Source organism: Macadamia integrifolia, chromosome 3 (assembly GCF_013358625.1).
Source record: "Macadamia integrifolia cultivar HAES 741 chromosome 3, SCU_Mint_v3, whole genome shotgun sequence".
Lineage (NCBI taxonomy): Eukaryota > Viridiplantae > Streptophyta > Magnoliopsida > Proteales > Proteaceae > Macadamia > Macadamia integrifolia.
In genome coordinates, this window is record NC_056559.1 from 37,579,648 (window position 1) to 37,597,412 (window position 17,765).

Consider the following 17,765-nt stretch of genomic DNA (forward strand, 5'->3'; position numbering starts at 1 on the left):
AATAATGTTAGAAATAAGATGAGTTGTTGGCAGTAGACTTATCTATTGCACAACCTTGTTCCATCTCTATTTTCTATCGTCTCTCTCTTTTCCTTTCTTCTTTGGTTCTATTTTCTCAAGTTCTTAAATATTTACATGGTATCAAAGCCATAAATAAGAAGAAGAAAAATGCTATGCATTTGTCTATTGTTGGTTAAAAAAAATCAAATTAGCATTTGCTTATTCTTGTTTGTTGTTTGCTGAAGTTCGTTAGTTGATAATACCATTTGCTTCTGGAGTTTTCTTATTTGTGTTCATCATTTACTAAAGTTTGTTCGTTAGAAACAACTATTTGTTTGATTACCGTTAGCAGACATGAAATCGATTATGCTACTACTTTGGGCTGATATTTGTTGGTTGATGCTATCGTTGACAAGGTTAGTTTGCGAAACCGAACCTTACTCTATTCTGGACATTACTATCAAACCCCAAGTTTTGGAGTTTATCTCTCTTACCATATCCTTCCATTGTGAGATTTGGAGGGCTATTCAGAAACCCTTAGGAGATCCAGAACACTAAATCTAGGCCTAAGGCACTACCTGGTTTGTGAGCATTAAAAATGAGTCAAGCCTGATTCTCAGATTTTTTACCTAACTTGTTTCTGCCAAGCTTCATTAGCATAATACTTAAAACCTGAGATTGTTCTTGTGTGCTCATCAGAGGTTTGCGTGTATGAAAATTTCAGATTGGACAGATCAAAGGTACGAAAGTTTTCCTCCTTAAAGTTGAATTTAGTTTCATTTATAATTTCATGTGTCCAAAGGTTGAATGACTATGGATTTTTTTGGTTGCAAGGGGAATGCAAATTTTTAATGTAAAGTGGAATTTTTTTCCTAAGAAAAATAAATTTAGATGTTTGATTGCAGGGAAAATATATTTTACATGTAAAAAAAATTTCAACAATACACTAAAACTTCCCTTTTTATTTCCCCACCAAAAACAGGAAGAAAAGAGAAAACCTAACTCTCACGATCTCTCTCTCTCTCTCTCTCTCTCTCTCACGTGACTCTCATCCTACTAGAGCAGGGTGAGACTATCTCTCTGTCACGCGACTCTCATTCTACTCGTGGCTTTCCTTCTCAACAAGATGCTGCATTTGGTTTGCTTGTAACTAAGTTGTTGGTTTTCTTCCTCAAGAGAAGAATTTGGAATCTCTATTTGTCACGCCCTATTCCCATAGAACCAGACCGGTGACTGTGTTCCCTCCGGGTAACCCAAAACCACCAAGATCATCTGATACAATAACCACAGCATAGAATGCCACACATGTTCAATGGATTGTGATAACATAATACAATGGAAGTCTTGTCATCATTAATAACCTGAAATTCCCATATACTCTTGATACCCAAATTGTTATACATTAAATATTTACATGTGGGCCCGTAGGCATGTGATTTACACAAGAAATAGTAATTTAAATATCGAAAGCACAAAAGGAAAATATACCAACATAATCAAAAGTACGGCAAACCGAATCTATCACTTTTGTCAAGCAACACAACTCTCACATGGGCAACCTTCACCATGTTCAAATCTTTCGGGGACCCACCAATCCCCCACTGGGGTTTTGTCGGTAGGACCTGGCATGGGTTCCTTTACTGAATAGCCAACAAAATCACCTAAAAAGATATATATACGAGGGGTGAGCTCACTAACTCAATAAATGGAAAGAAAGACGCACACAAGCAATTGCAAGTCAAATGATCCTATATGCTTGAGATTCATTTTATTCCTATTGACCTAAACAAACATACTAGGTCATAGGTAACGTGCTACTCACAATCACAGTTCACGTATGCCCTGGGTCTGAGACACGTTCTCTATCCCGCGATACTCCCATAGGGTTGTCGGAGAAGGCCCACCGTGAGCACCCAAAAAAGTAAATCGTGGCCGAACCACAGCAGAAATTAAAAGTAGTACAATTGTCCCTCTGAATATATCACTAAAGTTTCCAACTATCCTAATGATCAGCCAAGCGTACTTCTAACCACCACGGTGGTCCACGATCGACACTTCTCCCTAATGATAATCAACACTTAAAGCCCTGTTAGGAAGGGTCGTAACACGAGGGTTTATGAAATTCTAACCACATGCTCCTACATGAGATAGTACAACTACATAGTTCTTCCGTGTCCCATTCCACGGTGAATCAATGCATTTATTTTCAAGTGGACTACAACATCTATTCTAGAAATCCCACACATGTTTGGAAATCCGGCATCATAAACATTACATGATGAATCCATTCACAAGATGCAACATATAACAATGAATATGGAATTTAAGATATATAGGTTTAGTTCTTGATGCAATACTTATTCATCTACCATATGCATGAGTATGGCAATCGAAATGTCAAAATAGTCCATAAATGCAAAGGATGCCAAAAACATTCCAAAATTAAGAATAAAAGTCCTTTCCCCACTTACCTATTCTTGTGGAAGAATTAGCACTCGCGACACTAATAAGATCTGGAGTGAGAAGATGAGTTTTCTCAAAACCTATTTCAATGCATCCAAATCGAGAGTGAAATTGACGTAGGATATAGACATGACGCTTATAATAGTGTAAAGAAGGTCATCGGTGAGTTTGAGCTCAATTGGAGCTTATTCGAGCCAAAGGTGGGTCATGCAGGTGGGTAGGAGGACCCACCTGTGAATTCTTCCTGGACCGACGGGTTATACAGGTGGGTCAATAACCCACCGGTCTTACCAACCGATAGAACTAGAGGTGCAGAAATGACTGGTAGGTCACACCGATAGGTCAAGCACCCGCCAATCTTACACGTCGGTAGAACCCAAGGGTGCAGGTGTGACCGGTAGGTCTCACCGGCGGGTCAGGCACCCTCCGGTCTTACCCTCCGGTTCTCCCGGACTTTGCTGTTTTTCCCCTTTCTTCCATTCCAACTCTTGAAACCCTAATAGAGTGATTCCCACATCATTTTCCACACATTCTAAACTTCATTTACTTGATTATACCATGGATCTAAAACAACAACAAGATTTGGGGGAAGAAATCATACATTTACTTGTAAAACCCCAAATCTTGGAAATCTTCTTCCCAACCTCAAATGTCACCTCAAAATCCTTCAACCTTTGTTTCCCTTCTCAAATACATCAAGGAAATCACACAATGGCTTCATTATTCTCTAGATTTAAAGATATACAAAGAGAGTTTCATCAAATCTCGAGGTTTATCATATTTCTTACCTCAAAACGAAGAACTCAAGTCACCGGTCACTATTCTGGTGACAAACAAACAAGCAAGATGCGACTCCGGAAATCAAAGGGGTGAGCCTCTTTCCCTTTCCCTCTCTCCTTCTTCCTCTTTCTCCCTCCTCTTTACTCCCCTCACCCACTTTTTCTAGTAACCATAAATGAGGGAGAGAGAGAGAGAGTTATAGTTATTTATACCCTAGTGTTATAAATATTTACTAGGATCCATTTGGTATTGCCCATTTATGGACCAAATCGCATTAAATCACGTTTCTGGCAAGATAGCCAAAATCATCGAGCATATAAGACCTCATTTCGACGAGGAGGCCGAGACACACGTGCTCATCCAAGCCAGGTATGCTGGGGTCTATAAAACCCCAACGAGTGGGTCACACTGGTGAGTCTCGCACCTACTAGTGACACCCACCAATTGGCCAAACAAGCTAATCTTTTTGTATTTTGGAGGAAAATGGAGTCTTAACATGTATTTCTCTTTCGCCACATGTTGTGGATCAAGTCCCAACCATTCAAATATGACAACGTCTCTTTTCTATTCATACATGGCCTTGTGATATGTGCAAGAGCATGGCTTAGGCGTGCGGATCATCTTGGGTACCAGCTCAATCTTATCCGGGCACCCCACATTTGATGTCACCCTTTCCATCATGTACCACAAGGCACCAGCATCAACCCATTCCGGTTCAGACCTTGTAAGGCCAAACCGAACCAATCAATCAATAAATCGGGTTTAAGGAGTAGGGCTCTACATCTACCCTCCCTCTTTAAACATTTCATCCTCGAAATTAAAGTTACCTAGTAGTCCGAAAAGATTAGGATACTTAGCCAAAATATCAGCTTCTTTCTCCCAGGATGCTTCCTCAAGTGAACGATTGGCCCATCGTACCTTTATAAAAGCAATGGATCGGTTGCAAAGAGTTTTAATCTTTTGGTCCAGGATCTCAATAGGTTGCTCCTCTTAAGTCCTATCTGCCTCTCAATACTCCAGTTCCACTGTTAGCACATGTGATGGATCATATACATATCATTTCAGCATCGAAACATGAAACATATTGTGCACATTGCTGAAAGTAGATGGAAGGGACAGCATATATGCTACTGGGCCTACCTGTTCTAAGATCTTGAACGGGCCAACATATCTTGGACTCAGCTTGCCCTTCTTGTGAAACCTATGTAAGCTCTTGGTAGGGGAGATTTTCAGAAACACTTTCTCCCCTTATTGGAATTCGATGTCTTTCCTACGATTGTCCGTATAGCTCTTTTGACTGGATTGGGCAGCTTTGATCTTCTCACGAATGGCATCAACTTTATCGTAAGTCATCTAGATCATCTCCAGCCCAAGCATCCGTCATTCTCTTATATCATCCCAATATAAGGGAATTCTACACCTTCTACCATACAATGCCTCATATGGAGCCATTCTGATTGTTGACTGATAGCTATTGTTATAAGCAAACTCCATAAAATGTATGTTTTCTTCCCAACTGCCACCTATTTCCATTGCACATGCTCTGAGCATATCTTCTAGTATTTGTATGGTCCATTCAGATTTCCCGTCAGTCTGTGGATGAAAGGCAGTGCATAGGTTCACTGTGTTCCCATAGCATACTGGAGGCTTTTTCAGAATTTTGATGTGAACCTTAGGTCTCTGTCTAACATAATACTCACCGGTACTCCATGTGAGCGAACAATATTCTCCATATAAAGTTGTGCTAGCTTATCTATGGAGTAGGTAGTCTTGATTAGAACAAAATGGGTAGTCTTAGTGAGTCTGTCAACTATCACCCAACTTGCATCCATTCCCTTGGGTGAACGAAGTAGCCCAGTGAAAAAATCCATAGTAATCATATCTCATTTCCACTTTGGTACTGGGAGTGGCTGAAGAGTGGCATATGGTCGATGTCATTCTGCTTTGACCTTTTGACACGTAAGGCACTGTGCTACATATAGGGTTTTAGTAATCTTCATCCCTAGCCACCAATAACTTTGCTTAAGATCTTTGTACATCTTAGTACTTCTGAGGTGAAGTGTGTACTCAGAACTATGTGCTTCCTTAATTATTTTATCTTGGATCCCCATGTCATTGGGCACACATTTCTTTCTACCTCGAAACAATAGTGCTCTGTCATCAGTTATTGTGAAATCAGGATCATCCATCTACTTAATATCCTCCGGCTACTGATCAAGCTCTGAGGTAGATCCCTATTCAAAATGATCTCATCCATTAACATAGCTTCTTGCTTAAGCCGTGGGCTAATGGCTAAATAACCAAGTGATACAGTTTGAGCTTTTCGGCTCAACGCATCAGCCACCACATTATTCTTACCTGGATGGTACTATATATCACAGTCATAATCTTTCATCAGTTCTAGCCATGGTTTTAAGTATCGGTGCGTATCGTGCCGTATCGGCCGATACGTATCCATATCGGTAGGCATCGGCATGATACATACCGATACGTATCATGAAAATTTTAAAACCCTTATGTATCGATACGTATCCTACGATACACACCGATACACACCGATACACCACCGATACTCACCGATACGTACCGATACGTACCGATACTCTATGAAAAATTCAAAATTGAAGTGAAATGTACGTTTCGATATGTATTGGTGCGTATCGATATGTATCGATCGATACGCACCGATACGTACCGATACGGTCATAAAATGGCCAAAATGGGTAATTTTTTAGAAAAACATAATTTTTTGAGGTGTTTTTGTTCCAAAGTTGCTGCCAACCATTTTTCTCTCTAACTAAAGTAGAAATCAAGGTTGGGAACAAAGATTTTACATTTATGGGACAATTACAAACCTTGGATTCTTAGTGCGATACTCTCAATTTACTGTTTATGCATAATACATGTTATATATAACTTTTTTTAACTATTTTTTTATGCAAATGTGTATAAAAAAGTGTTTTCTATCCATTTATGTGCATATCTTTAGCGTATCTCCGATACGATACGATACCCTCCGATACGTATCTTAATTTTGGCTGACCGATACGCCGACCGATATCGATACTTTAATCCTTGACTAAATCTGATCAGTCTTGCAAGGACAATTCTGCCTTCCTTACCAACCGTGGACGTGGTCGTGGTCGTGGTCGTGGTCGTGGTCGTGGTCGCGGTCGCGGTCGCGGTCATGGGGGAGGTCGTGGGTCAGCTGGTACAAGTTCTAGTGGACAGCCGTCTAATAGTGCATCTCATCAGTGCACTTACTGTGGGAAGTCCAACCATATTGTCAAGACTTGCTGGACAAAGCATAGCAAGCCAAAGTGGGCGACCTAATTAACCAATCATGCAGTGTCAAACGATGGTATTGACACAGTGTCTTCCACTGATACTAAGTCGATAACTTCCTCAGGAGATTCATCTACCAGTCTGCGTGATGACATCAATCAGTTGCTCCAGCGCTTGCACACTCTCGAGGCATCCTCTAATACATCCAATGGTGGGTCTACATTCGCTGCCACCCTAGCTCATGCAAGTACCTCAGCCCTTCTTACCACTACTTCTACCCCCTGGATCATTGATTCAGGGGCTTCTGCCCATATGACTAGTAAGTCATCACTTTGTAAAACATTTTCTTTTAGTACCAATCTACATCTGTTATTCTTGCCAACAGTGCTTCCACACCGGTTCTAGCCCATGGTACTATCTCACCTACATCCTCACTGAATTATCTTCTGTGTTACATGTACCACAATTTCCATTAAGTCTTCTCTCTGTGAGCCAGTTAACTAGTTCATTAAATTGCTCAGTAACCTTCTTTCTCTCTTATTGTGTTTTTCAGGATCTTCACACGAGGAAGACGATTGGTGGAGGGCGTGAAAAAGATGACTTATATTATCTCAACTGTGGTTCTCCTGCTTCTTCTGTTACTACTACTGTTGTTGGGGATGTGAATCCTTTCCAATGGCACTGTCGTTTAGGACATTTGTCTTTGTCTAGGTTGAATCTTTTATTTCCTAGTTTTAAGTATGTGCTAAGGTTAGAATGTGGCCTGTGAGTTGGGAAAACATCACCGTATGTCCTTCCCATCTCGCTCTGCGTCTCGTCGTCTGTCTTTATTTTCTTTAGTCCATTCTGATGTATGGGGTCCTTGCAGAGTTAGTAATAGATTTGGTTTTCGTTATTTTGTGACCTTTGCGGATGATCATTCTCGTCTTACATGGTTGTATATGTTAAAGGACAGATCTGAATTTTTATCTGTGTACCAGAAATTTTATAATGAAATAAAAACTCAATTTGGCATTTTAATTAATATTTTTCGATCTGATAATGCTTTAGAATATACCAAAATGATATTTCTGATTTTTGTGCCAACCGTGGAATGATACACCAAACTAGTTGTGCCTATACCCCACAGCAAAATGGGGTAGTAGAGTGCAAGAACCAGCATCTCTTCGAGGTAGCTCGAGCTATTATGATACATATGCATGTTCCTAAACATTTTTTGTGTGATGGAATTTTAACTGCACATCACTTGATTAATCGCATGCCTTCTTCAGTTCTCTCATATAGGTCTCCTTTTTCTATTATGTTTCCTACTTTTCCGAGTTTTCTTATTCCTCCCCGAGTCTTTGGGTGTGTGTTTTGTCTATAATTTGCATGCACAAGTAGATAAATATCTCTTCGGTCTGCTAAGTGCATTTTTTTGGGTTATTCACGTACTTAGAAAGGGTACAAGTGCTATGACCCTATTACTCACAGAAACTTTGTTAGTGCCGATGTGACCTTTTTTGAAGGCACATCATTTTTTCCGCCTCAAGTGTCTCAGTCTAGTATGAAGTGGACTTCTCCATCTCCTCCACCCATTCCTTCTCTCATTCCCTTTCCTGATGTTCCCAGTGCTAGTGACTCACCTCCTCTACAGGTTTATCAGCCCAAGAAGAAGGTTAGACAGCTGAGTATAGATACCAATACTCCAGATGATTCACTTCCTCCATTGCCGCCTTCCTCTGGTGAAGCTCCTCCTCCTCCGCCTGATGACTTACCAATTGCTCAAAGGAAAGGTACACACTCTTGCACTAAAAAATCTATGATTGTGTATCCTATTGATAATTTTGTTTCCTCCTCTCATCTTCCCTCGACCATCCATGGTCTTGCCCTGTCACTTTCTACTAACTCTATTCCCCGCACCCATAATGATGCCCTATGTATCCCTGGATGGAAAGCTACCATGGATGTAGAAATGGATGCTCTCTTGAGTCGTGGTACCTGGAGTCTGATAGATTTGCCTTCTGGTAAGGATTTGGTGAAGTGTCGTTGGGTGTGCATTGTTAACTATCACTTTGATGGCTCTGTTAAGCGGTCGAAAGCCCGTCTAGTTGCTAAGGGGTATACTCAGACATATGGGGTTGATTATTTTAAGACCTTTTCCCCAGTTGCTAGATTAAACTCTGTTCGTCTACTTATTTCTCTTGCTGTCAACTTTGATTGGCCCTTATTTCGGTTAGACATTAAGAATGTCTTCTTGTATAGTGACCTACAGGAAGAGGTGTATATGGAGCAACCTCCTGGTTATGTTGCTCAGGGGGAGAATAAAGGTCGTGTGTCGCTTATACAAGGCTATCTATACACTTAAACAGTCCCCTCGGGCATGGTTTGAAAAGTTCAGTACTACCATAGTAACTTGTGGATTTTCTCAGTGTTATTCTGATTATTCTGTCTTTGTTCGTCGCAGAGGTGATAAACTGGTGGTATTGGTAGTTTATGTTGATGATATTATTCTTATTGGTAATGATGAGGCAGGAATTTCTGAAGTGAAGGCTTATCTATAGCAACACTTTCAAACCAATGACTTGGCCCAACTTCACTATTTTCTTGGGATTGAAGTGATCCGATGCAAGAAAGAGATCAGTCTGTCTCAAAGGAAATACGTGTTGGACCTATTATCTGACACTGGTATGCTTGCATCTAAACCTGTTGATATCCTTATGGATCCTCACCAAACAAACCTCTCCAGGATGTGCATCAGTACAAGAGTTTGATTGGCAAGCTAATTTATCTTACTATGACTCGTCCTAACATCTCCTATGCTGTTGGAGTCCTTAGTCAATTCATGCAGTCTCCTTAGAAAGCACATTGGGATGCGGCTGTTCGTGTTCTTCGCTACCTAAAGGGTGCTCCTGGAAAAGGGTTGATCTATCATCCTATTCGGCATATGGAATTAGTTGGCTATTCTACGCAGATTGAGCCGGCTCTGCTAGTGATCGTAGGCCCACTATGGGTTATTGCACATTTATTGGAGGTAATCTAGTTACATGGTGTAGTAAGAAGCAGACTACCATTGCCCGGTCTAGTGCAGAAGTAGAATAAAGAGCTGTGGCTCATACCACTGCTGAATTGATATGGCTACAGTCTTTACTCTTGGAGTTGGGGTTTCCAATAACCAAGGCTATGAAGATGTATTGTGACAACCAAGTTGCGGTGTACATTGCTAGCAATCTGGTCTTCCACGAGAGGACCAAGCAAATCGAGGTGGACTGCCACTTCATTCGTGATGTTGATCTGAAAAAGCTGATTGAGACCCCTTTCGTTCCTTTATCAAATCAGTTGGCTGACATGTTCACTAAATCTCTATTTGCTCCTAGTTTTCGTAATGGTTGTACCAAGCTGAGCAGGGTGATGTGTATGCTCCAGCTTGAGGGGGAGTGTTGAGTTTAGCGCTAGGTGCTAATTCTAAATAGCGATAAGGCCGATAAGGGCATTTATGTCCTATCGGCCCCATATCTCTATGATTAGGTTTTGCTTCTTTATGGGGGCATTTTTGTACTTTTCTTCAGTACCATTTAATATAAGTTTTGAGGCATAACCTGCGATCATTCTATTCTGGTCTGATCGCAGGTCACTCCTCTCTTTTGGGAGTCTCTTTCAATCGCAACTCTCTCTCTCTCTCTCTCTTCTCTCCTCTTTTCTTCTTCTCTTCTTTCCTCTCTTTCTCTGTTTTGATTACAGGTATATGGGATTGTAACAGGAATCTACCACAAAACATCGTTGCATGAACTGATGAACATATTGGCATCTATATATATGTTACTAGGAATCCAAGAGATCTATTATACTCCTGGTTTAATTAGAGTGCATTCTGTATACTTGATTCTTGCATCCTTAGTGCCTCTCACACATGAGCCACACATCCAAGGATTTAGACGAACCACTTCAACGGCAACATCCAAGATAAGAAAATGGACATTCTAGATTTTTATAATGTCCCAAAGAATACAATTGGAAAGACCAAACAGCCTATAAAATTTTGGGCTAGAAAATATTTCAAGAGCATTTGCTCCCACGCAACCCCCCCACCCCCCCCACAAACACACAAAAAAAAACTTCTTTGAAGGGCTGGATTAGATGGTGAGTCCCAACTCCCCTGAAGCTGGTTCATATATCCCGCAATTGTGACTTCAGTAGTCCTGTTCAACACAATTTCTTACAAGAAAATACTTCTTCATGTGAAGCAAATTCTTATGAAGATGAACAAAAAGAAAATGTGTGAGGTTGGATCGGCAGAAAAATGGAGGCACTTTGTCATACTAATGCAACTATAGCAAGCAAACCTGTGATAGCCAAATGAAAATAATGTATCAAAAGCATATGTTTCTGCATAAAAAATCTGACCTCCAGTGCTCTTGTATTCTTTGTACACAAACTGCTTTGTTTCCAGTTAATCTCAAACTATGCTTCCGCAAATATGCTTTGCACTCTTCCAGTTTAAGTTCTTGAAGATCAGCCCCTCCTACATAGGCATTTGGGGAATCATGAGGTATCTCAAATATTTGATCAGCTGTTCAGGAAATAGCAACATTCTTTTCTGAGTAACTCAAGAAGCATAATCCTATTGTCGTGTTTGTATGGGATAAATAGAACAAAATGCTCACTAAAAGCCAAGGATAGAAGTTTTATCGACTGGATTAGAAAAGATTGTAATATGCAGCATGTACACTGATCAATACAAATTAGAGAAATCTAATCAAAACACAAGGAGATTGATAATGCTCATTAAAAGCTAAGGATAGAAGTTTTAGTGACCGGATTAGCAAAGATTGTAATATGCAGCATGCACAATGATCAAGACAAATTAGAGAACTCGAATAAAAAAAACAAGGAAACTGATAATGATGGAAGATAAAAGACAATTCTCAGTGGAAGGACTAGCGTTAAAACCATCTTTTAATTTGTATTAAAGGAAAATGTTTTCTGTCTGGGAGCGTGGCCCCTGCACTAGTGCCCAGCCAATGAGAGCGCAAGCTCGGGCATCGACCAGGAGGGACACAGTGGTCATTTTGCACCCCTGTGTCTGGTGCAGGGCGTGCTTCTGGACGGACAGCACATCCCCTTGTATTAATTATATCATTTATCAGCAGGTAAGCCTTCCAAGTTCCAAATGTAGAGAATATGTTCAAAATGATACAAGAAAGTACAGCGGAGTGGGAGTAACTTGCAAAGATGTACCCATAATACATGTAAATTAACCAACCTCACCTTTGTAGTATATCATTTCCAGATAAAGAGATAAAATCAATATCTTCAGCTTCTTGCATAAACCAACAGAACTCAACAAAGCCTTGTTGACTTATTTAGGAACCCACAAAACTGTTCTTACTCAGATTTATATAAAAGAATCATCTTCATAAGACAGAGCACATGCGCAATTAACATGCTTAATAAAATAATATGTTTTAAAATATTATATGCAATGACTATTTTATGTAGTCTGCTGATCAGATAATTTGAACCAGAAGGTCTATTTGTTTTCCAATGATTTTTAAGACAGTTTAATGTGTTGTATGATTGCCCAGGCCTAGCAGTCAATGGTCCAACCTATTTTACATGGACAATCCCCCTGCATGTCCATACATGAAGAATAGGATTCCACAAGGGGCACCAACAGGACTCAGGGCTCCTTGTCCCTATGCCAGGTCCAGTCCGTTGAGAAAAGAAAAGGAGGAAGGGGAGGCATCACAAAGGCCTACCTGTTTTCACTCTATTCTCTCCAAACAAAGCCATTTACACAGGAACCGTAAAAATGTTTAATAAATGGTTCGGTTTGGGTCTAGAAAATAAGAACATTTAATAAACGGTTTGATTTTTCTTTTAGTACTTTAAACCGATTAAGATTTTTATTTATATATTAAAAAAATAACACCCTCCTGAATCTTCAACATCTTCATGGCCTCAACCCACACTGATGAAATTGTTTATGCTTTTTCTAAAAGCAATCATTCAGAAATTCAAAAAGATGGAGTAGGTTTATATTAAAAAAATTTTATTTTTCCAAATGCAAATCCCTTATGCTCACTCACCTTGCGTTTGCGGGGGACCTCATGATCTTTTCTAAAGCTGATCCAGCTTCTATCTCCTGCATCATGTCCTCCCTCCATCTATTCGAATCCCTCTCGGGCCTTCGCATCAACCTTCTCAAATCCAACATCTTCCTTTCTGGTGTCTCTGTCAATCGACAAGCCCACCTCCTCTCCCTTATGCTTTCTCCCAGTCAAATACCTAGGCTTTCCCCTGATTTCCTCCTGCCTCTCCTCCCACCATTGTTCCCCCTTGCTCGTCTTGCTTAAGAAAAGGCTTCAGCTCTGGAAAAGCAAGCTCCTCTCCGTCTGGTGCTCATCAAATCTGTCCTCCAATCCTTGCACCTCTATTGGTCTGGCATTTTCATTCTCCCCTCTACCATCTCCAAAGCAATTGACTCTCTCCTTTGCTCCTTCCTCTGGAAAGGAGGGGAACCCTCCAAATTCCTCCATCCCATGTCTTGGTCTAAGGTCTGTCCTTCCAAATTGGAAGGAGGTCTAGGTCTGAGACAAACCTTGCAGGCCAATCGAGTCGGCATCCTCAAGCTCATTTGGAAAATAGTCACCAACCACCCAAGAATCTGGGTCCCTTGGGTGTATTCCTCTCCCTTAAAGAAAGACATCCTTTGGTCTGCTTCATCCTCCTTGGACACCTCCTGTATTTGGAGTAAAATTCTCAGTTACAGGCCTCTTGCTCTTCAAGCTCTCTCTTATGTCATTAGTAATGGTTCCTCCTTTTCCCTTTAGCTGGACCCTTGGCACCCTACCAGTATTCTCCTCTCTCAGGTTACCCCTCAGCCATTTACTCCACTAGCTTAGCCAGATCTGCCCATGTGGATTCCATCCATAGTTGTCACGGCGTCAAGGCAAACCAAGGTGGTGGAGGGTTGTCTAAGCACTTAGGCAAGAAGGCGCCCGCATTGAGGCAAACAAGGCGAACAAGTGTTATTTTTTACTTTTCCTATTTTCTAATATTATTTAGTAAGTTATATATACCTTGTATCATAAAAAAATCAAGATTAAGCCATATCAAGTCATTAAAAATCAACATTTAGCCACATCAAATCATAAAAAATTAACATTAAGTCATATTAAGTTATAAAAAAATCAACATTTAGAGAAATGCTCTTATTCTATAATAAGTTTGACTGGTCAAATGATTTTATTTTTACATGAGACTTTTTGTATTAGTTATAACATAAAATCAGCTTTCTAACAAGTATAAGATTACTTAAATCTGAGTTGCAATGACAAAGTTATGCTTCAGTCAAACTTATTTTTAAGTGCGCGAATACTGTTAAAATCGCCTGAATGAAAATAATTTTATGAATATCAAAACAAAATATTATTTTACCGGACTTTTGGTTTTTAGCAATGTTTTAACATGATAGAATTTATAAAATTTTTGCAATTGAGAAAAACCCTAGCATTTAAAAGTTGAAAATCGTCCCTATAACCAAAATCCAGTTTTTGTTCTTGGATTGAGGGGTTGACTTTTTATCCTTTTGGAATTTGATTTTTAAACTATTTTAATTGGATTCAAATAGGGGGTATTTGCTTATTTATGAATAATATCTTAAGTAAATGAAACACAAGGAAGGATAAGAATCTGGGTCCCCCCCAATTCCCCCCTCCCCCTTAGTGACGCCTTGACAACTATGATTCCATCCTCTCCCCTAATGGATGGTCTCCCCCTTCACTGCCTGGCGTGCTCTCTCTAACTGCCTTCTCGTGCAGTCTTTCTTCATCTATTGCCACATTCAAGTCCTCTTACTGCCTTTGCTAGAATGGGACCGAGAGTGTGGATCATCTCTTCTTCTCTTCTAGAAAAGGGTTCTTTCCTCCTGTTGGCCATCCAACAGGACAATCCTCCCCCCCTCTCCAGAGAATGGATCTTGGTTGATATGACCTTCGGTGGGGATAGCATATGTGACACTATTGGGAAGCTCGCTTTTGGTGCAACCATTTCCCTCATTTGGATGGAGTGAAATCTTCGAAGATGGACTTCCAACTCCTGCTCCTTTGACATGATTTGGAAAGCCATCTACTTTGACATTAGCTCCAACCTTAGTTGCCTCAGTCATCAGTCTGTCTGTGATTACCCAAGGAACAAGCTCATTGTTGTCTCCTGGTGCCTTCCAACCACCATCCCCCCTTGATGTTGCCCCTTTTTTTTTCCTTGTTTTGGGCTAACTGCCTCTTGTTGTAGAGTTAATCCCCATTTTTGCCCCTCCCGCTGCAGGTTTTGCCCCTTTTCGGCTCCTCCCTCCCTTGTATTTGTTTTTCTCTTCCTCTTGGTAATGAATTATTTTATTCATCTGAAAAAAAAAATAATCGTTATTTTTAATATGAGAGTAAGTTTATATTAAATAATTGCTTATGATTTTTTTTTATGAAAGTTAGTTTTTGGGTTAAGTTGCACTATTGCAACCATCAGGTTGTGGGTTCAAAACATGGAAACAGCCTCTCCGCAAAGCAGGATTAAGGCTGCATACATTTGGTCCTCCCAGACCCTGCACTAGCAGGATCCTCATGCATTGGGAGACTCTTTTTCAAAGAAGGTTTTTGGGTGCGGCATTTTGTATGAAACCGTTTAGGAACCGTATAACCATTTAATAAACAGTTCAGTTTTGGTTTTCATCTCCGACACCGTAAACCAATCCGAACCATACCATTTAACTGAATTCCCGCTGTTAAACACTCTTAGGTGGGAGGGGGTTGGGGTGGCTGTGTCCAAGACCCATACCCACATCCATGTGATATACGATCCAACCATCTAGGCAACTGCACATGAATTACCAACCATGATGTAACATGCACTTCATTCCTCATTTGCATTCATTGATCGTCACTTGACAAGATAAAAAACCGCAGATAATTTTTCATGATCTTATTGCTAATTGAAATTGTTCAAAGTTCCTAAAATATGTTCTTGCTTTCTTATTTTACAACCTGCATCTATCTCAACTTCATCTCAGCTGTCCTCACTTTGGTTTTCAAGACCCCAACCAAAATTCCATATATGCCTTGCTTTTCAAGACCCTACATCACAAACGATGAATTCTAGCTTATCCCCACATTGAGACTGGTCATCTAACATCAGAGATTCTCTTAAACTATACATTAACCAATTCTCTCTAAAGATGTTGATTATAATAAGTCCAGCATTTCTAACAGATAGATTTGTTGGTTCTCAAAGATTAATTATAAACATTTCATCCGTTATTTCCATACCTAAGAAGAAAAACTAAATTTCACTTGCCTTTGCTCCAGATAGAAGTCTGATATACACAGCACATACAATGATTGTAGAAGCTCAACAGACAAATCTTCACTTGGCAATCTATATATCCTGGGCTAGCCACCACTGAGGTTATGGTTAGAGTAATAATCTCGATGCTCAATGTTTCTCCCCCTCAGATTTACAGAAAATAAGCCTTCCATTAAGGTCTCAAATTTCTGCAGATTCTTAAATTTGAATTGCCAGAGGGAATTTTTCAAAATTGCCATAACCTGGAGGATGGATGTACTTAGGGGTTGCAGAGGCTTTCAAATATTTTAGAGGACATCATCAGCACAACGTAAGTTTGCTCTATTGCGACCTGGTGGTTGCAGGTTTGAACAAGTAAACAACATCTCTACAAAAAGTGGGGGTTAAGAGCTGCGTACACATGCACCTCCCCAGAACCTACAGTAGCGGGAGCCACATGCACTGGGTATGTCCTAGGGGCTTCCATTATGCATGGCACCAGGAATTTTTCACAAATTTTAGTGTCATGGTTCAATCATAACTAAGGACGAAAGAGTGGTGATGTTGCTCACATCATAACTAAGGACGAAAAAGTGGTGATGTTGCTCACAGTATCAAAACAGGGTGGATGACAAGGAAAGGAGTTTTAGAGTCATTTGTAAGATGGCTGAAAGAACAACATTGCACAAAGATGAATGGTAGTCAATAAGGAAACAAGAGATATACATGCTGAGTGTAGCTGAACTAAGGATATTGAGATGGATGAAATGGAAAGATTCAGGAGGGGGAAAATCATAAATTGAATTACAAATGTGGAAACTTAGCCGTAGAAACAATAGTTGACACGTTGAGAGCAAGTCATCTAGAAGATTCAGAGGTGAGTAGCAAAGAACACTAAATGCGCAAGGAAATAATAATAGGGAAGCACTGGGGAAAATGAGGATGATACCTAACCTTTGAGAAGGTTGATGACTCTATTGCAGCTGGCTTCAATGTCGACAGGTTTCGTCGACTCTGAACCGTCTTCGTCGTCATCACCATCTTCCAAGGACTCGGAACCTGCTTCCTCCTCGTCGCTCCAATCGCTCCCTTCGCCGCTCCAATCGCTCCCCTCGTCACTGACATAAACACACAAGGAGCATCAAACGTATATTAATCACATGAGATAGTAAGGCATGCGAGACGATCATCGTCCAAATTCTTACATCTACACAACTCAAATGTAGCCAAGGAAATACGGAATGGAATACCTGCAGGACTGACTACTCGTCTCTTCTTCATCTTCCACATCATTGTCATCATCATCTTCTTCTTCTACTTCTTCTTCTTCTGATTCCTCTCCTGATTCAGAGGAGGAGGATAGGCAAATGACTGCTTGCTTTCCTTTCTTCCCAGCCATTTCGATATCCGGAAATCAAACTAATCGAGCCGACAAATAATCATAACCGCTGCGCCTGCGTCCCGAGTGTTCATTCAAAGAAAGAGGAAAGATAATCCTTAGAACCACCTTGCTCGATCATATAAAAAAGAAAAAAAATCATATCAATGAAAATAGATGATTCCAGATGATTGAACAGCGAAGATCACCTCACAGGCTTAGGATCCTTTCCCTTGCACAGGTCCAGTGAGAGAAAACTGAGAAGGTGGCATGGTTTCAAGTATCGGTCTTGTATCGGCCGTGGTCGTATCGAATCCGTATAAGCTGAGACCAATTCCCAATCCTGACCGGTCCAGATTGGTTATTTGTATCGTTTAATGGTAAAATAGTAAAAGATTAGTAATTTAAAATTAAAAAAAAGCAGGGCAAAACCGATTGATAGATATCGGAAGATATTGATATCAATACCGATAATAATACCGTCCCCTAAATCCATGGGAAGGAGGTGGATGGATTTAAGGCATCGATATCAGCGGATCCGTAT

At 40.3% G+C, this 17,765-nt stretch overlaps 1 protein-coding gene across 2 annotated transcripts; it reads right to left on the reverse strand.

Moving 5' to 3' along the window:
• Positions 1-10,862: 10,862 nt before the first annotated feature.
• Positions 10,863-17,560, reverse strand: LOC122073011 (nucleolar transcription factor 1-B-like). Of its 2 annotated transcripts, XM_042637490.1 has the most exons (4): positions 17,431-17,560; positions 17,094-17,297; positions 16,798-16,961; positions 10,863-11,077 (listed from the first exon to the last, which is right to left on the reverse strand). In XM_042637490.1, the coding sequence occupies exons 2-4, from the start codon at positions 17,240-17,242 to the stop codon at positions 10,878-10,880; spliced, it is 513 nt and encodes a 170-aa protein (XP_042493424.1). In that variant the 5' UTR covers positions 17,243-17,297; positions 17,431-17,560; the 3' UTR covers positions 10,863-10,877. The 2 variants fall into 2 exon arrangements, with proteins under 2 accessions (XP_042493424.1, XP_042493425.1); XM_042637491.1 differs by having other exon boundaries at positions 10,863-11,029; positions 17,094-17,471.
• Positions 17,561-17,765: the final 205 nt, after the last annotated feature.

Coding starts and splice junctions, on each gene's coding strand:
- LOC122073011 (XM_042637490.1), bottom strand. CDS start 17,242: ATGGCTGGGAAGAAAGGAAAGCAAGCAGTCATTTGCCTATCCTCCTCC. Junction 16,962..17,093: donor ACGAGTAGTCAGTCCTGCAG/GTATTCCATTCC, acceptor TGTTTATGTCAG/TGACGAGGGGAGCGATTGGA. Junction 11,078..16,797: donor AGTCATCAACCTTCTCAAAG/GTTAGGTATCAT, acceptor TTTCCTGAACAG/CTGATCAAATATTTGAGATA.